The sequence below is a fragment of the Ranitomeya imitator genome, chromosome 7 (assembly GCF_032444005.1).
Source record: "Ranitomeya imitator isolate aRanImi1 chromosome 7, aRanImi1.pri, whole genome shotgun sequence".
NCBI classification, from domain to species: domain Eukaryota; kingdom Metazoa; phylum Chordata; class Amphibia; order Anura; family Dendrobatidae; genus Ranitomeya; species Ranitomeya imitator.
The window spans coordinates 222,655,673-222,680,743 of record NC_091288.1 but is presented as its reverse complement, the minus strand read 5'-3'; the positions used below and the strand labels follow the sequence as shown (position 1 = coordinate 222,680,743).

The following is a 25,071-nucleotide window of genomic DNA, read 5'->3' as shown; positions in this document are numbered from 1 at the left end:
ATTTGCAGATGATACAAAACTATGTAAAGCAGTTAATACAAGAGAAGATAGTATTCTGCTACAGATGGATCTGGATAAGTTGGAAACTTGGGCTGAAAGGTGGCAGATGAGGTTTAACAATGATAAATGTAAGGTTATACACATGGGAAGAGGGAATCAATATCACCATTACACACTGAACGGGAAACCACTGGGTAAATCTGACAGGGAGAAGGACTTGGGGATCCTAGTTAATGATAAACTTACCTGGAGCAGCCAGTGCCAGGCAGCAGCTGCCAAGGCAAACAGGATCATGGGGTGCATTAAAAGAGGTCTGGATACACATGATGAGAGCATTATACTGCCTCTGTACAAATCCCTAGTTAGACCGCACATGGAGTACTGTGTCCAGTTTTGGGCACCGGTGCTCAGGAAGGATATAATGGAACTAGAGAGAGTACAAAGGAGGGCAACAAAATTAATAAAGGGGATGGGAGAACTACAATACCCAGATAGATTAGCGAAATTAGGATTATTTAGTCTAGAAAAAAGACGACTGAGGGGAGATCTAATAACCATGTATAAGTATATAAGGGGACAATACAAATATCTCGCTGAGGATCGGTTTATACCAAGGAAGGTGACGTGCACAAGGGGGCATTCTTTGCGTCTGGAGGAGAGAAGGTTTTTCCACCAACATAGAAGAGGATTCTTTACTGTTAGGGCAGTGAGAATCTGGAATTGCTTGCCTGAGGAGGTGGTGATGGCGAACTCAGTCGAGGGGTTCAAGAGAGGCCTGGATGTCTTCCTGGAGCAGAACAATATTGTATCATACAATTAGGTTCTGTAGAAGGACGTAGATCTGGGGATTTATTATGATGGAATATAGGCTGAACTGGATGGACAAATGTCTTTTTTTCGGCCTTACTTACTAACTATGTTATCTGTAGGCCCTCTGTAGCACATAGAAGTGATATTGATGGTTTCATGGTTTGTTCAGTATCTTAGATCTTCTGATGGAATACAGTATAAACATAAAAAAGAGAAGAAATCTAACTAAAATAATAATGTAAAATAAATAAATAATTGGTGAAATATATAGAAAGCCAAACCTATGGAATATGGCTAGAGACCTAGAGGCTGATATATGTAAAGGGCCAATATGGCTGAATTAAGGACAAATCCCTTATGGGCTATAAAGGAACATACATAGTTCGTTACTACAGGTGTGAGGCAATCACAACCCATACGGCGGCTCCAGAGGACCGTGTCCCGATAAAGCATCAGCGCTCCTTTTACTTATATCTAGAAATAAGGTATATATCATGTGTCCCGCAGAGAGATGTGTAAGCGTGAAGCTGTGCCATAAGTATGGACTGTAACACTAATGCCGGCACCCCTGCATGGTTCTCCTTTCTCCTCCATACAGGGACGCCGACATACTCACCGGCCAGCCCCATTTTCTGCTGCGTGTCCTGTGCATGCCGCAAGACTTCCCCCCGTTGCGCCTAGTGCAAGCGCATGCTCTCCTGTTTTTAAAGAGTCCGCTTGTGCACTTGGAAAACTGCCCCCAGCCCCTTGTGCGAACAATTCCTGAACCTGAAACCCTGGTCCTTGTGTGACCAGATCCTGAACCTGAAACCCTGGTCCTTGTGTGACCAGGTCCTGAACCTGAAACCCTGGTCCTTCTGTGACCAGGTCCTGAACCTGAACCCCTGGTCTTTGTGTGACCAGGTCCTGAACCCCTGGTCTTTGTGTGGCCAGGTCTTGAAACCGAACCTGTGGTACTTGTATGGCCAGTTCCTGATTCTGAACCCCTGGTTCTCGAGCTGCCAGGTACTGAACCAAAATACTGGTACGTTTGTGACCAATTCCTGAACATGCTCCCCTGGTCCGTGTGTGACCAGTGACTGAATATGCTCCCCTGGTCCATGTGTGACCAGTGACTGAATATGCTCCCCTGGTCCGTGTGTGGCCAGTGACTGAATATGCTCCCCTGGTCCGTGTGTGGCCAGTGACTGAATATGTTCCCCTGGTCCGTGTGTGGCCAGTGCCGTATCTGAGACTCTGTGTCAGTATCCGCTCTGCACGAGGATCCAAAACTTGTGTAATCTGAATGACCCCCTGGGGTCAGTAGCTGCAGTACCAGGATCTGGCCAGGAACGGTACCTCGCGGCTACCTGCAGCCCAGTGTGACTCCACCCTCAGGAGCTCCAGTGAACACCAGGTAGCCGCTTAGCTATGCCCCTTTCCGGGTAAGCCCGATCGTGGTCTAGTGGGTCCATGAACCATGTGCGCCACCTATGTGCGTGACTTGGATGACTGTGACATATCCATATCATGGCGAGTGTAATGGATGTGAAGTAATACACGATTCAGCAGCCGGGAAGGATGCACTAAGTGATGTAATAAGTCATCTAAATTATAAACCCCACAGTGCGGCAATATGATAAGGGGGAAATACAGAAATCAATACCCCAATAAAGCCAACTAATGTAGGAGTAAAGCTATAGGATCTCTATGGTCAGGCAGGGATCAAAAGAACAGAAATGAAATGAAGCTGAATTTCAGGCTCCCTATTTGGACCTTCTGGTTCCACAATTGAAGGTCATGGATCCAGTAGGCCTCCCTTCTTCTCAAGGTTAGATGCCACCCTCCTTCTCAGCGCAGCTATGGCACTTGCTCAGTCACCTGAGTTTTTCAAATGTAAAATGCTGTGGTCCATGTGGCGAACGTGGTCCACAGTGGCCGGGGTCCGGGTCCGGCCAAATCTTCCCAAGTACTGAAAGGTTCATTTTTGCCCATCCTATAAATTCAGTACCGTTGATTTTGAAATGAATCTCTCGCAATTCTATAAAATGTTTATTTACAAACCTCTCTGGATCCATCCGGTGAGAGATGAGTCGGGGTATCGAGATCTTCACAGATCGCCCTCTCACTGAGGCCTTAGAAAAGTAACTGTAGACCCTCAGAGGAGCATCGGCCCCAGAACCCGTCACGAGGTTGTGTCTCAGGATTTCAGGACATGACGGCGAGATACGACACAGAAGATTATATGGTAACGCCAATATTTATCTTATTGACCGACAAGCACTAACTGATTATACGATGCGTGGGGTTCGGAGGGGTCTGCTTTCCTCAGAGAGGTAAATGTGCCTACAGCTTCTCCATGGTGGGATCTGTTTGTCCGATCTTAGATTTTATTTCTCCATTAGGAAAGCAAGAAACAAGCTCAAAAGAGAGGAAGTGTCAACGACAACCTAAACCGAGACCCCCCCCAGAAAGAGGCACGATGGCTGGAGATGCTGCTGAGAGACGATGAGATGCTGGATTTTACATTCTGCCACATCTCAGAGATTAAGAACGTCTTACCCAAAGAGGAGACCAGCCTCACGTGCATCCTGCTCTTCACCAAGGAAACCTTCCAGAAGATTATTACCGAGAAGAAGAATTCAGATCAACAATATATCAAGAAGCTGAAAGGTAAAGAGTGTGCCCCATAACTGCCCTCAGACACAGAAAGGCGGCTCCTCCAAAAGATGGGCCCCGCATCACATTGATAGGCCATATTATGGTGTCAGTAGCTCATCTACGTCTCCATACTTCTGTGTGTCCCGCACCATCACTGACCTGTAGGCAGGGTTCTTCCATAAGTCGTAGCCCGGACATATAGGCCGTTATGGTATCAGCCAAGTCCCCCCGTTCTTCTCCATGGGGCAGAGGACATTGATTGATCATGTCCGGCTTGATTACTTTACATTATGGTGTATAGTAAGCCAAAGATTAGACCGTAGATTATACTTTATCTCTACTGAAGAGCTGGGGTAAGTTTGGCGGCTCTATGTTTAACCTGCTGTATTATTATTTATCTCGCCCGTGGCGACAACGGATGATTGATTTGTAGGAAGATGGATCTTGTGCAGCCTAGACTGGACCACCAGGGTCTTCTCCACCGTTATTTTGATGGTATCCAGCCATCAGTTGCTGCCGGTCTTCTTCTTTGCCTTGTTCCTTCTATTCTTCTGACCATGATGTCCTTCTCCAGTGATCGCTCTCTCCGTAGGATGTGTCCATAAGTCATAGCTCAGTGATTCTTGCTTCGAGTGCCCCTCATCAATTATTGTGGTATCTTCAAACTGACCCAGAGTCAACACTTTGATGAAAGATTAGACCCCGATTCAATCACGTAGACTATGCTCTAGAGTCTAGACTATTGTAATAATAATAATAAATAATCTTTATTTTTATATAGTGCTAACATATTACGCAGCGCTTTACAGTTTGCACACATTTTCATCGCTGTCCCCGTTGGGGCTCACAGTCTAAATTCCCTATCAGTATGTCTTTGGAATGTGGGAGGAAACCGGAGTACCCGGAGGAAACCCACGCAAACACGGAGAGAACATACAAACTCTTTGCAGATGTTGTCCTTAGTGGGGCTTGAACCCAGGACTCCAGCGCTGCAAGGCTGCTGTGCTAACCACTGCGCCACCGTGCTGCCCAGAGTAGATTATACTGTAGATTATAATGCAGACTAGATGGGGGCCCGATTCTAAAGCATCGGCTATTCTAAAATATGCATGTATGTACATTGCGCTTAGCACAGCCACGTAGTATATAACACAGACACGTATTATATAGCACAGCCACGTAGTATATAACACAGACACGTATTATATAGCACAGCCACGTAGTATATAACACAGACACGTATTATATAGCACAGCCACGTAGTATATAACACAGACACGTATTATATAGCACAGCCACGTAGTATATAGCACAGGCCACGTAGTATATAACACTGTCACGAAGTATATAACACAGCCACATATTACATAGCACAGCCACGTAGTATATAGCACAGCCACATAGTATATAGCAGCCACATAGTATATAACACAGCCCATGCAGTATATAACACAGCCTACGTAGTATATAACACAGACCACACACGTCGGCCGCGGCCAATCAGCGACGCGGGATTTCCGTTATGGAAGTTGCAGACAGACAGACGGAAGTACTCCTTAGACAAATATTTATATAGATTATACCACAGATTGTGCTGTATTTTGTATCATAGATTATAACAGACATGATACTGCAGATCATAATGTGAATATACTGTGGATTATACCATAGATTATATAATAGATTATGACATAACATATAATGTAGGATATATCATTTATTATATCAGTTATTTTGTGGTAGATTATACTTATTTTCCTATTGGTTGAACCACAGATTATATTGTAGATTACAACTATATTCTAGATTATATCATAGATTATACCATAGATTATACCATAGATTATACTGTAGATTATACTGTAGATTATACTGTAGATTATACTGTATAAGGTCACAGTAGATGATTTTATTACATGCAGGACAGACAAATCTGACAGTGGTTGTAGTAGTTCACGATCTGGATGATGAGAGTTCAGAGAAAGATCTTGAAGACAAGTATAAGAAGTCCGAGTACAAGGATTTGTGGAAGTTGTTCCTGTTCAGGCGGGAGGAGCAGGGGCCGGAGTATCAGGATTACATCTCAGCAGAAGCGACGGCCGAGGAGAAATGGAGAAAATTCAAAGAATCGATTAAGACGAAAGCGACCGTGCACAAGAGCGGTGACACAGCAGATGCCACCCGCCCACCTACAGGTAACAGTGTGTGTCACCCCTGTCCTCAGCTGTACCTCACAGGTCGGCTCAGTGTCACGATCACTGTCCCCCACACTGGTGTCACCCCTGTCCTCAGCTGTACCTCACAGGCTGGGCTCAGTGTCACGATCACTGTCCCTCACCCTGGTGTCACCCCCTGTCCTCGGCTGTACCTCACAGGCTGGGCTCAGTGTCACGATCACTGTCCCCACACTGGTGTCATCCCCTGTCCTCGGCTGTATCTCACAGGTCGGCTCAGTGTCACGATCGCTGTCCCTCACCCTGGTGTCACCCCCTGTCCTCGGCTGTACCTCACAGGTCGGCTCAGTGTCACGATCGCTGTCCCTCACCCTGGTGTCACCCCCTGTCCTCGGATGTACCTCACAGGTCGGGCTCAGTGTCACGATCACTGTCCCCCACACCGGTGTCACCCCCTGTCCTCGGATGTACCTCACAGGTCGGCTCAGTGTCACGATCACTGTCCCCCACACTGGTGTCATCCCCTGTCCTCAGCTGTACCTCACAGGTCGGCTCAGTGTCACGATCACTGTCCCCACACTGGTGTCATCCCCTGTTCTCGGATGTATCTCACAGGCCGAGCTCAGTGTCACGATCGCTGTCCCTCACCCTGGTGTCACCCCCTGTCCTCGGCTGTATCTCACAGGTCGGGCTCAGTGTCACGATCACTGTCCCCCACACCGGTGTCACCCCCTGTCCTCGGATGTACCTCACAGGTCGGGCTCAGTGTCACGATCACTGTCCCCCACACCGGTGTCACCCCCTGTCCTCGGATGTACCTCACAGGTCGGGCTCAGTGTCACGATCACTGTCCCCACACTGGTGTCATCCCCTGTTCTCGGATGTATCTCACAGGCCGAGCTCAGTGTCACGATCGCTGTCCCTCACCCTGGTGTCACCCCCTGTCCTCGGCTGTACCTCACAGGTCGGGCTCAGTGTCACGATCACTGTCCCCCACACCGGTGTCACCCCCTGTCCTCGGATGTACCTCACAGGTCGGGCTCAGTGTCACGATCACTGTCCCCCACACCGGTATCATCCCCTGTCCTCGGATGTACCTCACAGGTCGGCTCAGTGTCACGATCGCTGTCCCCCACACTGGTGTCATCCCCTGTTCTCGGCTGTATCTCACAGGCCGGGGCTCAGTGTCACGATCGCTGTCCCCCACACTGGTGTCATCCCCTGTTCTCGGCTGTATCTCACAGGCCAGACTCAGTGTCATGATCACTGTCCCCACACTGGTGTCATCCCCTGTTCTCAGCTGTATCTCACAGGCCGGGGCTCAGTGTCACGATCGCTGTCCCCCACACTGGTGTCATCCCCTGTTCTCGGCTGTATCTCACAGGCCAGACTCAGTGTCATGATCACTGTCCCCACACTGGTGTCATCCCCTGTCCTCAGATGTGTCTCACAGGCCGGGGCTCAGTGTCACGATCGCTGTCCCTCACACTGGTGTCATCCCCTGTTCTCAGCTGTATCTCACAGGCCAGTCTCAGTGTCACGATCACTGTCCCCACACTTGTGTCATCCCCTGTTCTCAGCTGTATCTCACAGGCCAGTCTCAGTGTCACGATCACTGTCCCCCACACTGGTGTCATCCCCTGTCCTCAGATGTGTCTCACAGGCCGGGGCTCAGTGTCACGATCGCTGTCCCCACACTGGTGTCATCCCCTGTTCTCAGCTGTATCTCACAGGCCAGTCTCAGTGTCACGATCACTGTCCCCCACACTGGTGTCATCCCGTCCTCGGCTGTACCTCACAGGCCGGGCTCAGTGTCACAATCACTGTCCCCACACTTGTGTCATCCCCTGTTCTCAGCTGTATCTCACAGGCCAGTCTCAGTGTCACGATCGCTGTCCCTCACACTGGTGTCATCTCCTGTTCTCAGCTGTTTCTCACAGCCGGGGCTCAGTGTCACGATCGCTGTCCCTCACACTGGTGTCATCCCCTGTTCTCAGCTGTATCTCACAGGCCAGTCTCAGTGTCACGATCACTGTCCCCACACTTGTGTCATCCCCTGTTCTCAGCTGTATCTCACAGGCCAGTCTCAGTGTCACGATCACTGTCCCCCACACTGGTGTCATCCCGTCCTCGGCTGTACCTCACAGGCCGGGCTCAGTGTCACAATCACTGTCCCTCACACTGGTGTCATCTCCTGTTCTCAGCTGTTTCTCACAGCCGGGGCTCAGTGTCACGATCGCTGTCCCTCACATTGGTGTCATCCCCTGTCCTCCGATATGTCTCACAGGCCGGGCTCAGTGTCACGATCGCTGTCCCCACACTGGTGTCATCCCCTGTCCTCGGATGTATCTCACAGGCCGGGCTCAGTGTCACGATCACTGTCCCTCACACTGGTGTCACCCCCTGTCCTCGGATGTATCTCACAGACCGGGCTCAGTGTCACGATCACTGTCCCCCACACCGGTGTCATCCCCTGTCCTCGACTGTACCTCACAGGCCGGGCTCAGTGTCACGATCACTGTCCCCCAGACTGGTGTCACCCCCTGTTTTTGGCTGTATCTTACAGGCCGGGCTTAGTGTCACGATCGCTGTCCCTCACACTGGTGTCATCTCCTGTTCTCAGCTGTATCTCACAGCTGGGGCTCAGTGTCACGATCGCTGGCCCTCACATTGGTGTCATCCCCTGTCCTCGGATATGTCTCACAGGCCGGGCTCAGTGTCACGATCACTGTCCCCACACTGGTGTCATCCCCTGTTTTTGGCTGTATCTTACAGGCCGGGCTCAGTGTCACAATCGCTGTCCCCCACACTGGTGTTATCCACTGTCCTCGGATGTGTCTCACAGGCCGGGCTCAGTGTCACGATCACTGTCCCCACACTGATGTCATCCCCTGTTTTTGGCTGTATCTTACAGGCCGGGCTCAGTGTCACAATCTCTGTCCCCACACTGGTGTCATCCCCTGTCGTCGGATGTATCTCACAGGCCGGGCTCAGTGTCACGATCGCTGTCCCTCACACTGGTGTCATCCCCTGTCGTCGGATGTGTCTCACAGGCTGAGCTCAGTGTCACAATCGCTGTCCCCCACACTGGTGTCATCCCCTGTCCTCGGCTGTATCTCACAGGTCGGCTCAGTGTCACGATCACTGTCTCTCACACTGGTGTCACCCCTTGTTCTCGGCTGTATCTGAAAGGCCGGGCTCAGTGTCACGATCACTGTCCCCACACTGGTGTCATCCCCTGTCCTCGGCTGTATCTTACAGGTCGGCTCAGTGTCACGATCGCTGTCCCTCACACTGGTGTCACCCCTGTCCTCGGATGTGTCTCACAGGCTGAGCTCAGTGTCACAATCACTGTCCCCACACTGGTGTCATCCCCTGTCCTCGGCTGTATCTCACAGGTCGGCTCAGTGTCACGATCACTGTCCCCACACTGGTGTCATCCCCTGTTCTCGGCTGTATCTCACAGGTCGGCTCAGTGTCACGATCACTGTCCCTCACACTGGTGTCATCCCCTTTTCTCGGCTGTATCTCACAGGCCGGGCTCAGTGTCACGATCACTGTCCCCACACTGGTGTCACCCCCTGTCCTCGGATGTGTCTCACAGGCTGGGCTCAGTGTCACGATCGCTGTCCCCACAATGGTGTCATCCCCTGTTCTCAGCTGTATCTCACAGGCCAGTCTCAGTGTCACGATCATTGTCCCCACACTGGTGTCACCCCCTGTCCTCGGATGTGTCTCACAGGCCGGGGCTCAGTGTCACGATCGCTGTCCCCACACTGGTGTCATCCCCTGTTCTCAGCTGTATCTCACAGGCCGGGCTCAGTGTCACGATCGCTGTCCCCACACTGGTGTCATCCCCTGTCCTCGGATGTATCTCTCAGGCTGGGCTCAGTGTCATGATCACTGTCCCTCACACTGGTGTCATCCCCTGTCCTCGGATGTATCTCACAGACCGGGCTCAGTGTCACGATCACTGTCCCCCACACCGGTGTCATCCCCTGTCCTCGACTGTACCTCACAGGCTGGGCTCAGTGTCACGATCACTGTCCCCCACACTGGTGTCACCCCCTGTTTTTGGCTGTATCTTACAGGCCGGGCTCAGTGTCACGATCGCTGTCCCTCACATTGGTGTCATCCCCTGTCCTCGGATATGTCTCACAGGCCGGGCTCAGTGTCACGATCACTGTCCCCACACTGGTGTCATCCCCTGTTTTTGGCTGTATCTTACAGGCCGGGCTCAGTGTCACAATCGCTGTCCCCCACACTGGTGTTATCCCCTGTCCTCGGCTGTATCTCACAGGTCGGCTCAGTGTCACGATCACTGTCTCTCACATTGGTGTCACCCCTTGTTCTCGGCTGTATCTGAAAGGCTGGGCTCAGTGTCACGATCACTGTCCCCACACTGGTGTCACCCCCTGTCCTTGGCTGTATCTCACAGGTCGGCTCAGTGTCACGATCGCTGTCCCTCACACTGGTGTCACCCCCTGTCCTCGGATGTGTCTCACAGGCTGAGCTCAGTGTCACAATCACTGTCCCCACACTGGTGTCATCCCCTGTCCTCGGCTGTATCTCACAGGTCGGCTCAGTGTCACGATCACTGTCCCTCACACTGGTGTCACCCCCTGTTCTCGGCTGTATCTGAAAGGCTGGGCTCAGTGTCACGATCACTGTCCCCACACTGGTGTCACCCCCTGTCCTCGGATGTGTCTCACAGGCTGGGCTCAGTGTCACGATCGCTGTCCCTCACACTGGTGTCACCCACTGTCCTCGGCTGTACCTCACAGGTCGGCTCAGTGTCACGATCACTGTCCCCACACTGGTGTCATCGCCTGTCCTCGGATGTGTCTTACAGGCCGGGCTCAGTGTCACAATCGCCTGTCCACACTGGTGTCACCCCCTGTTCTCGGCTGTATCTCACAGGCCGGGGCTCAGTGTCACGATCACTGTCCCCACACTGGTGTCATCCCCCGTCCTCGGATGTGTCTCACAGGTCGGCTCAGTGTCACGATCGCTGTCCCTCACACTGGTGTCATCCCCTGTTTTTGAAGATGCTTCACATCTGCACCAAAAATGCATCAAATGAGGGGGAGAAGATTGCTACTGTGTAGTTTGGTGCGGATCCTGCAGAAAACAAAAACACAGGATTTCTGCAGCGTGTGAACACGGCCTCACAGACACTGCAAGGAAAGAGATTGGCGGCCTCCCCTCCGGGTACCTCTGACCTGGACCCGAGTCCTGTGAGTCGATCCGCTCATGTCTAGACCCAACTGTCCCGGATACAGAGGACGGCCCCCGAGATGCAGCACACAGCCCCCAGATCCAGAGGACGGCCCCCGAATACAGAGGACGGCCCCCAGATACAGAGGACAGCCCCCGAGATGCAGCACACAGCCCGGATACAGAGAACAGTCCCAGATTTGGGTCTGGGCCCTGCAGTTTTGAGCATCTACTGAATGTCCCTCACTGCCAGCGTCCCTCTGACAACTCCTCCTGCCAGGAGAGAAAGAAATGGGAAATGGGCGTGGATTGGGGTGTGGCTAGGGGGTGTGGCCAACATTTTCCATGCGCCCTCCACGCATCACATGGCTTGTTCTTCCTGTTCTTAGGAGGTTGGGAGGTGTCATATACACAGAGGGACAATCTGTATTTGTAGATGAGGAGGAATCAGACGCTGACTGTCCTCCCTCCATAGTGACCGCCCGGTGATCATCGTCAGTCACATGGAAGGAACATGGAGTCTACGCACATCATCAGGGGGTCACTTACTTAGTTACATTATGCAGTGTGATGTCAATAATAAAATGGTAATGTTTTATCTTTGGGTTCAGCAGATAATGAAAAAGACACGAGAACTCCAGGGGTGAGAACGTCTGATATTTATCTATTATCTATTTATTATCAATCTATCTATTATCCATCTATCTATCTATCTATTATCTATTATCTATCTATCTATCTATTATCTATCTATCTATCTGTCTATTATCTATTATCTATCTATTATCTATTATCTATCTATTATCTATCTATTATCTATCTATCTATTATCTATCATCTATCTATTATCTATCTATCTATTATCTATTATCTATCTATCTATTATCTATTATCTATCTATTATCTATCTATCTATTATCTATCTATTATCTATCTATCTATTATCTATCTATCTATCTGTCTATTATCTATTATCTATCTATTATCTATTATCTATCTATTATCTATCTATCTATCTATCTATCTATTATCTATCTATCTATCTATCTGTCTATTATCTATTATCTATCTATTATCTATTATCTATCTATTATCTATCTATTATCTATCTATCTATTATCTATCATCTATCTATTATCTATCTATCTATTATCTATTATCTATCTATTATCTATTATCTATCTATTATCTATCTATCTATTATCTATCTATTATCTATCTATCTATCTATCTATCTATTATCTATCTATTATCTATCTATTATCTATCTATCATCTATCTATTATCTATCTATTATCTATCTATTATCTATCATCTATCTATTATCTATCTATCTATTATCTATCTATTATCTATTATCTATCTATCTATCTATTATCTATCTATTATCTATCTATCTATCTATTATCTATCTATTATCTATCTATCTATTATCTATTATCTATCTATCTATTATCTATCTATCTATTATCTATCTATCTATCTATTATCTATCTATTATCTATCTATCTATTATCTATCTATTATCTATCTATCTATTATCTATCTATTATCTATTATCTATCTATCTATCTATCTATCTATCTATTATCTATCTATCTATCTATCTATCTATCTATCTATCTATCTATCTATCTATCTATTATCTATCTATTATCTATCTATTATCTATCTATCTATCTATCTATCTATCTATCTATCTATCTATTATCTATCTATCTATCTATCTATCTATCTATCTATCTATCTATCTATCTATCTATCTATTATCTATCTATCTATCTATTATCTATCTATCTATCTATCTATCTATCTATCTATCTATTATCTATCTATCTATCTATCTATTATCTATCTATCTATCTATCTATTATCTATCTATCTATTATCTATCTATCTATTATCTATTATCTATCTATTTGATGTATGCACTGTATATATGATAGGATCTCTGAATGGGACCAAATAGCAGAGACGCGCACACGCCGTACAGTGCTGCACCCCACCAAAAGGGCCAAATATCAGAGTGTAAGAAAAAATATCTGCTCATCACTGAAAAAGAAATCCCATAATGCAGCACTAAATACCCCCCAGCAGCACCCAACACACAGTGCCGCACCCCCGCCTCCCTGGTATGCACTGTCCACAGTACTAGCCCCCCTCACTGGCAGCAGTAATATATACCCTTCATACGCCTCTTCCCCTCTCTGCAGTACCCTGTCCCCCTCCCCACTGGCTGCAGTCACCTTTACCATGGCTTACCCTGGGTTCCCAGCACTGTGCCCCCTCTTCCCCACTGTGCAGTACCCTGTCCCCCTCCCCACTGACTGTAGTCACCTTTACGATGGCTTACCCTGTGTTCCCAGCACTGTGCCCCCTTTTCCTCTCTGTGCAGTACCCTGTCCCCCACCCACTGGCTGCAGTCACCTTTACCATGGCTTACCCTGGGTTCCCAGCACTGTGCCCCCTCTTCCCCTCTCTGCAGTACCCTGTCCCCCACCCACTGGCTGCAGTCACCTTTACCATGGCTTACCCTGGGTTCCCAGCACTGTGCCCCCTCTTCGCCTCTCTGCAGTACCCTGTCCCCCTCCCCAATGGCTGCAGTCACCTTTGCCATGGCTTACCCTGGGTTCCCAGCACTGTGCCCCCTTTTCCTCTCTGTGCAGTACCCTGTCCCCCTCCCCACTGGCTGCCGTCACCTTTACGATGGCTTACCCTGGGTTCCCAGCACTGTGCCCCCTCTTCCCCTCTCTGCAGTACCCTGTCCCCCACCCACTGGCAGCAGTCACCTTCTCCATGGCTTACCCTGGGTTCCCAGCACTGTGCCCCCTCTTCCCCTCTGTGCAGTACCCTGTCCCCCTCCCCACTGGCAGCAGTCACCTTCTCCATGGCTTACCCTGGGTTCCCAGCACTGTGCCCCCTCTTCCCCTCTGTGCAGTACCCTGTCCCCCTCCCCACTGGCAGCAGTCACCTTCACCATGGCTTACCCTGGGTTCCCAGCACTGTGCCCCCTCTTCCCTCTCCCCATTAGCAGGTGACCTGTGCTCTTTTCTACATCCCCTCTTATTGCAGATGGAGCTGATGGTGGAGGTTGAGTGTAGGGCCGGATGTCCAGGCTGCCTCCTCCTCTGCTGTCCCTTTCATCTCCTGCAGGGTGAAGGACCTTTGTTCTTTTGACTATGATGGCGCCTTCGTCCTTCTCATCTTCTAGTGTGCTGATAATGGAGGTCTGGACATTGGGCATGTTGATCACACATTACCAGCAGTCATCCATTGCTTTTGTTTCTTTCAGCACCTCGGGATTGTTGGGATTTTCTCTCGATCTTCTATCACTGATTATTCCTGGATAGAGAAGGAGCTCACGTCTCCAGATCTGAGTCCGGTGGTCTCCGGGGTCAGACCCTTTTATATATCCAATAACCAAATTGGGACATTTTATAAAGAACTGGGCCTGTGCTCCTTCGGGATCCTGTATCACACCAAGAACAGGGGCAGAGTGAATGTGACCAACGTGACAGACTCCCTGTACGACGAGGAGCTGGCGGCCATGAGCCTCATTCTCAGTAAGTGGCAGCCATGACTACAGGGGAAGTCATCACATCTGGTACCTACTGAGGGCTCACAATGTCCCACATCTTATGTCCTCAGGGAGGGAAAATGTCATCGTGGTGATCGATGATCTGAGTAGCAGCATATTAGAGGAAAAAAAGCGGATTCAGGAAAAAGAACGGATTCTAGAAACTCAGCCCAGCATTGATGACTATGCCTTCGACCTGCTGCTGTTCAGCGAGCAAGAGAAGAAAGATGGTGAACATAAGGAAAGACTGAGGCAGGCGATTATATCACTGGCTGCCGGGAAGAAGACAGAAGGTATGCGTGTGTATATACTGTGTGTGTATACTGTCTATGTATATATAGATATATGTGTGTATATACTGTGTATGTGTGTGTATATACTGTGTGTGTATACTGTCTATGTATATATAGATAGATATATGTGTGTATATACTGTGTATGTGTGTGTATATACTGTGTGTGTATACTGTCTATGTATATATAGATAGATATATGTGCGTATATACTGTGTATGTGTGCATATCAATATACAGTGGGTGCAGAAAGTATTCAGACCCCTTTAAATTTTTCACTCTTTCTTTCATTGCAGCCATTTGGTAAATTCAAAAAAGTTCATTGTTTCCCATTAATGTTCACTCTGCTCCACATCCTGACTGAAAAAAACAGAAATGTAGAAATAGAAAAGAAAACCTGAAATATCCCATGGTCATAAGTCTTCAGCCCCTTTGCTCAGTATTGGGTAGAAGCCCATTTTGAGCTCGTACAGCCATGAGTCTTCTTGGGAATGATACAAGTTTTTCCCCCCTGGATTTGGGGATCCTCGGCCATTCTTCCTTGCAGATCCTCTCCAGTTCCGTCAGGTTGGATGGTGAACGTTGGTGGACGCCATTTTCAGTTCTCCAGAGATGCTCCATTGGGTTTAGGTCAGGGCTCTGGCTGGGCCGGTCAGCAATGGTCACAGAGTTGTTCTGAAGCCGCTCCTTTGTTATTTTAGCTGTGTGCTTAGGGTCATTGTCTTGTTGGAAGGTGAACCTTCAGCCAAGTCTGAGGTCCAGAGCACTCTGGAAGAGGTTTTCATCCAGGATATCTCTGTACTTGGCCGCATTTATGATTCCTTCAATGACAACCAGTCGTCCTGTCCCTGCAGCTGAAGAACACCCCCATAGCATGATGCTGCCTCCACCATGCTTCACTGTGGGGATTGTATTGGGCAGGTGATGAGCAGTGCTTGGTTTTCTCCACACATACCGCTAAGAATTATCACCAAAAAGGTCTATCTTCCTCTCATCAGACCAGAGAATCTTATTTCTCATAGTCTGGGAGTCCTTCAGGAGTTTTTTTTGCAAACTTTCATATGTCTTGCACTGAGGAGAGGCTTCCGTCGGGCCACTCTGCCATAAAGGCCCAACTGGTGGAGGGCTGTAGTGAGAGTTGACTTTGTGGAACTTTCTCCCATCCCCCTACTGCATCTCTGGAGCTCAGCTACAGTGATCTTGGGGATCTTCTTTACCTCTCACCAAGACTTTTCTCCCACGATTGCTCAGTTTGGCTGGACGGCCAGGTCTAGGAAGACTTCTGGAGGTCCCAAACTTCTTCCATTTAAGGATTTTGGAGGCCACTGTGCTCTTAGGAACCTTGAGTACTGCAGAAATTCTGTTGTAACCTTGGCCAGATCTGTGCCTGGCCACAATTCTGTCTCTGAGCTCCTTGGCCAGTTCCTTTGGCCTCATGATCCTCATTTGGTCTGACATGTACTGTGAGGTCTTATATAGACAGGTGTGCGCCTTTCCAAATCAAGTCCTATCAGTTAAATTACACACAGCTGGACTCCAATGAAGGAGGAGAACCATCTCAAGGAGGATCACAAGGAAATGGACAGCATGGAACTTATATATGAGTGTCTGAGCAGAGGGGCTGAAGACTTATGATCATGGGATATTTCAGTTTTTCTTTTTCAATAAATTTGCAAAAATTTCTACATTTCTGTTTTTTCAGTCAAGATGTGGAGCAGAGTGAACATTAATGAGAAAAAAATGAACTTTTTTGAATTTACCAAATGGCTGCAATGAAACAAAGAGTGAAAAATATAAAGGGGTCTGAATACGTTCTGCACCCACTGTATATTTGTGTGTGTATGCATGTTAGTATATACTTTATATGAGTACATACAGTACATGGAGCTGCTGCAGCCGGATAGGTGAGCGATCAGGTGACTTTGCTAATTTAACCCTTTTCTTAGTTTTCTTCAATCCAGAAAACTGCCATTTTTCTAGGTTTAATAAAGCAAATTGTTTAATAAAGCAAATTGTTGTCACGCCGACCTTTTTAGAAAACACCAGTGATTGTCTTACCGCTGTCTCTAACATCATGTCCTCCCTCTATCTGAAACTAAACCTGTCAAAAACTGAACTCCTCGTGTTCTCTCCCTCTACTAACCTACCTTTGCCTGACATTGCCATCTCCGTGTGCGGTTCCACCATTACTCCAAAGCAACATGCCCGCTGCCTTGGGGTCATCCTTGATTCTGACCTTTCATTCACCCCCTACATCCGATCACTGGCTCGCTCTTCTTACCTGCATCTCAAAAACATTTCTAGAATTCGCCCTTTTCTTACTTTCGACTCTGCAAAACCTCTTACTGTTTCTCTTATTCATTCTCGTCTGGACTATTGTAACTCTCTACTAATCGGCCTCCCTCTTACCAAACTTTCCCCGCTCCAATCTGTCCTGAATGCTGCTGCCAGGATCATATTCCTCACCAACCGTTACACCGATGCCTCTACCCTGTGCCAGTCATTACACTGGTTACCCATCCACTCCAGAATCCAGTACAAAACTACTACCCTCATCCACAAAGCACTCCATGGCTCAGCACCACCCTACATCTCCTCCCTGGTCTCAGTCTACCACCCTACCCGTGCCCTCCGCTCCACTAATGACCTCAGGTTAGCATCCTCAATAATCAGAACCTCCCACTCCCGTCTCCAAGACTTTACACGTGCTGCGCCGATTCTTTGGAATGCACTACCTAGGTTAATACGATTAATTCCCAATCCCCACAGTTTTAAGCGTGCCCTAAAAACTCATTTGTTCAGACTGGCCTACCGCCTCAATGCATTAAACTAACTATCCCGGTGTGGCCTATTTAGGAAAAAAAAACTATTATTTTTATTTATTTATTTTTTTTAAATAGGCAATCAGGTTCCTCGCATCATGTTCTCATACACTTTATGCAGTTAATAGCCCTCTGTGTCTGTACTGCTACATACTTAGGCAGGTAACTGGTTCATGCAGCTTTACATGAACACCCGAGCCTTACACTATGGCCGGTCCGAATAACTAAAGCAATTGTCACCATCCACCTCTCGTGTCTCCCCTTTTCCTCATAGTTTGTAGCTTGCGAGCAGGGCCCTCATTCCTCCTGGTATCTATTTTGAACTGTATTTCTGTTATGCTGTAATGTCTATTGTCTGTACAAGTTCCCTCTATAATTTGTAAAGCGCTGAGGAATATGTTGGCGCTATATAAATAAAAATTATTATTATTATAAGCAAATTACCAAAAAATCAGAATAATCGAAATTCTTGGCAAATGTGATTGATCTTAAACCAATCCGCTGACCTGTAGCGCCCATGTAGGACTATGGCTGACTGTGTATATTCCCTCTTGCCGTGCAGTTGTCCATAGAGTTACGGAAATCATGTGCATTGATTAGGAGGCAGATCATCATGTCACCCAATCACTACTAGTAATCTGGTAATCTTGTCATCTCATCGTATGATTGGGTGGAGGAATATTCAGTGATGTGCCCAATGCGGTAACTCCAGCCAAGCTCCCAATTCTTAGGGCTATTTAGCAGTATTGTCATTATCACCTGGGCAACATGGACCTTTATCTTCTCCTAGACTCCGGGGCCCCGGGGCAACTACACACCAGCACCCACCAACTCTATACCCCTGGGGACATTTCACTTATCTACGACCTACAACCAATGTAAGAACAGTTGTCCTACAGACAACATCCAGGTCATAACTGTGACCCTGCAGGGCGTGACAATGACCATGTCTATCATGTACACCGACCATCATACTGTAATAGGGGCACTTGGACGGGGCTCAATCCCTACCCCAAAACTGGTTCCCATTCGCTGCAGTATAAACAATGAGGCAGATTCCTGGTAGAGGCCGCCGTCTATCCACGACCCACCCCACGACCACATCCCTGCAGAATATTCCCCACATCTGGGGGTCACTATCTGGCAGAGGAGGCTCGTCATCCGCGTCACACTCCTGTCTCATGTTTTCTGTCTTCTACAGGCACAAGGAATTCACGTAAAAATCAGCCTGAAATTAAGGAAAAAAACACCGGCAATCAAGACGATCAAAGTAACAATGAGAAGACGGCGTCAATGTGTTCCTCTCTTTAACATAATTACTATTAACAAAGGACGTCTAATGTGTAGATTCAGGGACTTATACCCTGATGGACAAGACCTGATCTGGATCTCATTATTATTCTACAAAGAATAAAAAAGAATCAAAAGAAAATATTCTAACTTTATATATTGATCAATAATTGACACCAGAAATTGGACAAACTGTAAAGCAAACAAAGTAATAAATGTAAAACAATGCACATAAATCATCAAAATATAAAGCAACATTCACAAACCAGCACAACACAATCTGCAACACAGAAAACAACACAAGTAACGTGATGTACAGAAAGCAACAAAATGTATAAACCTACAGAACCAGCACAACAGAACACACACAAACCCACAAAGGTAACGACAGTAACATCATGTAATGCATAGAAACCAACAAAATACAACACAATATGTAAAACACAGCAAAATAAACATAAACCATGAAAACATAATACAAAATCGTGCACACAAATTAACAAATGTAACACAATGCACATACAGCAACAAACACAACGTGATATCATGCATAAAGAGCAGCAAAACACAACATACATAACCAACAAAACAAAAAAAACACAACACAACATACAGTACATAAACCAACAAAACACAAGCTCCAGTCAGAAAATCACAAAGATGGACACGCATCGGCATCGGCACAGAAATCACCAAAACGTTCATCATTGCAATGGGCACAAGCAAATCAAATGTAATGCAAGACAGTGCAATAAAATACACACAAAGCAGCAATGCAAACACAATGCACAAACACTGGAAGAGCCAACAAAAGGATTTTTATGTTCTCAGCACATTTTTGAATTGAAGAGGGAGAATAAAAAAACAAGATATATCTGTATATGTCAGATGTAATAGTGGCTGGGACAGTCCCTGCAGCAATCACGGCTATCCTCCCAGCACAGAGACTTCTAATGAGGATGGATTGGGTCAAAGTCTTCACTAAGAAGAACTAGCGGAATCCTTTGGAATCAGTTTTGGGCTGATTTATCCTGTGAACAGAGTAAGGAAGCTTCTGAGGATTTACACGGGATCAATGGTTTCTTCTTGTGGCCTCATCAGTAATCGTAACATTATTTGGTTCTGTAGATGTCAGGTCTGTTCATACATCCTGGACTGTCTATGAAGGTGTGAACATGGACATGTGAGGGCTCCTGCTTTTCTTTTCCCCTTGGGGTTAAGGTTTTGAGAGGCTCCTCTATTCTCCCTCCATTGTTCTTCTCCCTTCTCTTGTCCTCTGTTTTCTGCTTGACCCTTTTCCTCTTCTTTCCTACCCCTGTTCTCCCCGTTCACTTGTTCTTACTCTTCCGTTCCATTTTCTTCCCCCTTTTCCCTATTGTTTCATCCATTCTTTGTCTTTAACGCCTTTTCTTTTTTTTAGTTTCCTTGTTCCTGTTTTAATTTCTTGTTCTTTTCCCCTTAGTTCTCACTCTTTTCTTCCGTTTTCCCTCCCTTCCCATCACTTGTTCCTCTTACATTTCCCTTCCTGTCTTTCCTTTTCTCTTCCCTCTTTCTCGCCTTTTATCTCATTTCCTTCTCTCATTCTGCCCTTTTCCTTTTTTGCTTCTCCAGCTTCTGTTTTTCTCCCATCGCCTCCCTTATTGCTCTCATATTTCCATTTCCAGCAATCTTGTGTTTCCTTTTTTCATTGATCTCCCTACTTTCATTACTCTTCCCCTCACTTTCTTCATCCCTTTCTTTCCCCCTTCTTTCCTTGCTCTGTTTCTTTATCTTCTTCTCCCTTTTTTCCGTTATTTGTTTCCTACCCTTTTTCCTTCCTGTTTTATTTTTCCCTGTTCTTGCTTTCGCTCCTCCCTTTCTTTAGTTTCCCCCTTCTGGTTTCCTTCCTCCTTCCCTTGTTCTCTTCCTCCTTTGCTCAGCTCCCCAGGGCGATGGTTATTATAGTGATCATTATTATAGGGGCGCTTGGTCTCTTTAATTTCGCACTCACAGACGCTCGCACACTCGGTCAGTCCAGGGCACCAGTCGATGTTTTCTTTCATTAAGTAGAAGGTATTAATATGCTACAAAATAAAAATCACTTGAAAGCAAACAATCATCTTGTAATCATCTTCATACACAAGGAACAATGGTGGATAATGATTCTATGGGGAAAATGAGTGGATGGTGCAGCTGTAAACGGAAAATGATGATATCCTTCTGTACCCGTGTACCTTGTATTGCTCCTGTTTATTGTTCTTGTCTATATTTGCCCCTTGTCACATGTAAAGTGCCATGGAATAAATGGCGCTATAAAAATGAATAATAATAATAATAATAATATAAAAGTGTATGGGAATGTCTCATTACATTTCACATTCATTGTGGAGATCGTATAATTGACATTTACTTGCACACTGAGCAGAGTTCTGACATTTACTTGCACCGTTACTGGGGCCGCCTGGGGTCAAAAGTGGTTAGGAAAGTCCACATTCCCCTCATGATCTAAGTGCTGGTGGACACAAAAGCTCAGTCACCTCCACCTAATGAACTAAGTGCTGGTGGACACACACGCTCAGTCACCACCATTTAATGAGAGGACTGCTAGTGGTTACACATGCTCAGTGACCTTCACCTAACTGGCCGAGTGCTGATGGACACACACGCTCACTCCCCTCCACCTAACGAGTCATGTGCTGGTGGGCACACATGCCCAGTTTCTTCCACCTAGTGAGCCGACTGCTAGTGGACACACATGCTTAGTAATCTCCACCTAATGAACTGAGTGCTGGTGGACACACACTCAATCACCTCCTCCTAATGAAATGAGTGCAGATTGACACTCGCACTCAGGCACCTCCATCTAATGAGCCAAACTCTGGTGGATATGTAAGGGGAAGGAACTAGTTAGGCATGTCTCCTCCATGATGGGTCCGGAACCATTGGGGCTGTCACCTAAGTCGCAGGGACAAAGCTTAAAGTGCGAGACTGCTCCCTGTATTCGAGAGAAGGGTGTGTGGCCAAACTAAGAGAACGTTCGCGCGCCAGGATTCAAACAGTTTGGGTGGGAACGTTGAGCGCGCGAGAGACCTGTGAGGTAAAATCAGCTGAGGGGCGACTGGGCAGAATAGAGCAGAGCCTGGGACGGCAGAGCGCTATGACAGGAGACTACCGACTGACTACCGCTGAGACACCGCTGTCTGCGCTGACATCTCTCTACTCGCTGTGACCGCTGACACAGCTGACAGCTCTGCCGCAGCCGCCCCCGCCGACAGCACTGACCGTGAGAGACAAGGTCTGTGAACGGGACTTAGGTGTGTGTCGAGTCAACACAGCGAACCGGGCTGCCCATTGTAATCTGTGTTTGGGCAGTGCTGCAAGTCTCCGTATGTGTTGGGACACTCAACGCTGAGGAAAAAGACTTTTCCCTCTTCATCGCTTCATCTTCTGGATCCAAGACCTGCATCAGGATCTCGAGGAGTCACCACCATCGTCAGGACCACGAGAGGACACCACCATTGTCAGGATATATTATCCTCAGGACTGTGTCAGACCTCCACTGCAACGCATCCTAAGCGGCTCCAGTCAAGGTCAGGAGTTTAACCGTGACTGACACCTGAGGGATAAGTAGTATTTAATTGTACTATCCGCCTTAGGGTACCGTCACACTATACGATTTACCTACGATCACGACCAGCGATATGACCTGGCTGTGATCGTAGGTAAATCGTAGTGTGGTCGCTGGGGAGCTGTCACACAGACAGCTCCCCAGCGACCAACGATGCCGAGGTCCCCGGGTAACCAGGGTAAACATCGGGTTACTAAGCGCAGGACCGCGCTTAGTAACCCGATGTTTACCCTGGTTACCAGCATAAAAAAAACAACAGCACATACTTACATTCTGGTGTCCGTCAGGTCCCTTGCCGTCTGTTTCCCGCACTCAGTGACTGCCGGCCGTAAAGTGAAAGTGAAAGCACAGCACCGCTGTGATCTGCTTTCACTTTACGGCCGGCAGTCACTGAGTGCGGGAAGCAGACGGCAAGGGACCTGACGGACACCAGAATGTAAGTATGTGCTGTTTTTTTTTTTTTAGTTTTACGCTTGTAACCAGGGTAAACATCGAGTTACTAAGCGCGGTCCTGCGCTTAGTAACCCGATGTTTACCCTGGTTACAAGCGAACGCATCGCTAGATCGCATCGCTAGATCGGTGTCACACACACCGATCTAGCGATGACAGCGGGAGATCCAGCGACGAAAGAAAGTTCTAAACGATCTGCTACGACGTACGATTCTCATCAGGATCCCTGATCGCAGGAGCGTGTCAGACACAGCGATATCGTAACGATATCGCTGGAACGTCACGAATCGTACCGTCGTAGCGATCGAAATGGCACTGTGTGATGGTACCCTTACTCTTGTGCCTTAAGTTATCCCCAATAGTCATTCGCTGTATTAGAGAATAATATCCCTCTGTTTTTTCCCTGCGTGGAGTTTTTCTGTTGTAAAATAAACCCCTATCACCCTTGGTCCGTGTACGGTCCATTACTGCATCCTACATGCCTGCAGTCTCCTCACGCTTACACATCCTCAGTCTTCTCCACCTAAGGAGGTGAGGGCTGATGGACACACACACTCAGTCACTTTCATCTAAAGATTCGAATGCTGGTGGACAAACACGCTCAGTCACCACCGCCTAATAAGCTGAGTTCTGATGGACACACGTGCACAGTCACCTCCACCTAATAAGCCTAGTGCTGGTGGTCACACATGCTCAGTGAACTACACCTAGTTAGCAGAGAGTGGTGGAGACACATGGTCACTCACCTCCAACCAATGACCTGTATGCTTGATGAGACACATGCTCAGCTACCTCCACCTAATGAGCCAAGTGCTGGTGGACTCACATCCTCAGTCTTCTCTACCTACTTAGCTGAGTTCTGGTGGTCATACATACTTAATAATCTCCACTTAATAAGTCGAGTGCTGGTGGTCAAAAACAGTCAGTCACATCCACCTAATGAGCCAAGTGCTGGAGGCAACACAGACTCAGTGACCTTCACCTAATGAGTCGTGAACTGGCAGAAACACATGCTCAGTCACCTCCAACTAATAAGCCAAGTAGCGATGAGTGAAAGCGAACTGGAAAGTTCGAGGTGTGTACCGGAAACCTAGTGTCTGTGCTGAACTCAGACTTTTTCCAGAACTCTGGTAAACTTTTCAGGTTTGATGATGAATAAAGTTGTTGAAACACTGCAGTGCAGCCAATCAGCAAGATTTCAGGCTGTTGGCACTTCTGGAGCCATCACAGCAATGCCAAGTATTGGCTTGACTGTGATTGACTGGCACTACATGTGACCAAGCCTCTATAAATGCAGGCTCTAACAGCCTAGTATAGAGTGCCCTAACATCCTGGTGTAGAGTACCCTAACAGCCTGGTGTAGAGTGCCCTAACAGCCTGGTGCAGAGTGCCCTAACAGCCTGGTGTAGAGTGCCCTAACAGCCTGGTGCACTGTGCACTAACAGCCTGGTGTAGAGTGCCCTAACAGCCTGGTGCACTGTGCACTAACAGCCTGGTGTAGAGTGCCCTAACAGCCTGGCGCACAGTGCACTAACAGCCTGGTGTAGAGTGCCCTAACAGCCTGGTGTAGAGTGCCCTAACATCCTGGTGTAGAGTGCCCTAACATCCAGGTGCACAGTGCACTAACAGCCTGGTATAGAGTGCCCTAACAGCCTGGTGTAGAGTGCCCTAACATCCTGGTGCACAGTGCACTAACAGCCTGGTGTAGAGTGCCCTAACATCCTGGTGTAGAGTACCCTAACAGCCTGGTGTAAAGTATCCTAACAGCCTGGTGTAGAGTGCCCTAACAGCCTGGTGCACAGTGCACTAACAGCCTGGTATAGAGTGCCCTAACAGCCTGGTGTAGAGTACCCTAACAGCCTGGTGTAGAGTGCCCTAACAGCCTGGTGCACAGTGCAATAACAGCGTGGTATAGAGTGCCCTAACAGCCTGGTGTAGAGAACCCTAACAGCCTGGTGTAGAGTGCCCTAACATCCTGGTGTAGAGTGCCCTAACAGCCTGGTGCACAGTGCACTAACAGCCTGGTGTAGAGTGCCCGAACATCCTGGTGCACAGTGCCCTAACAGCCTGGTGTAGAGTGCCCTAACAGCCTGGTGTAGAGTGCCCTAACAGCCTGGTGTAGAGTGCACTAACAGCCTGGTGTAGAGTGCCCTATCATCCTGGTGTAGAGTGCCCTAACAACTTGGTATAG

The 25,071-nt window shown here is 47.6% G+C and overlaps 1 protein-coding gene across 2 annotated transcripts in view; it reads left to right on the top strand.

Annotated features, from left to right (window-relative positions):
* Positions 1–19,430, top strand: part of LOC138645677 (uncharacterized) — a 29,320-nt gene extending 9,890 nt beyond the window's left edge. The window contains exons 5-10 of one of the 2 annotated variants that reach the window (XM_069735139.1): positions 3,195–3,462; positions 5,373–5,645; positions 11,456–11,484; positions 14,134–14,404; positions 14,490–14,711; positions 18,734–19,430. In XM_069735139.1, coding sequence (XP_069591240.1) covers positions 3,195–3,462; positions 5,373–5,645; positions 11,456–11,484; positions 14,134–14,404; positions 14,490–14,711; positions 18,734–18,843 — 1,173 coding nt within the window. In that variant the 3' untranslated portion in view covers positions 18,844–19,430. Of the gene's footprint in view, positions 1–3,194; positions 3,463–5,372; positions 5,646–11,452; positions 11,485–14,133; positions 14,405–14,489; positions 14,712–18,733 lie in introns of both variants that reach the window. The other variant, XM_069735138.1, reaches the window with a different exon arrangement.
* Positions 19,431–25,071: the final 5,641 nt, after the last annotated feature.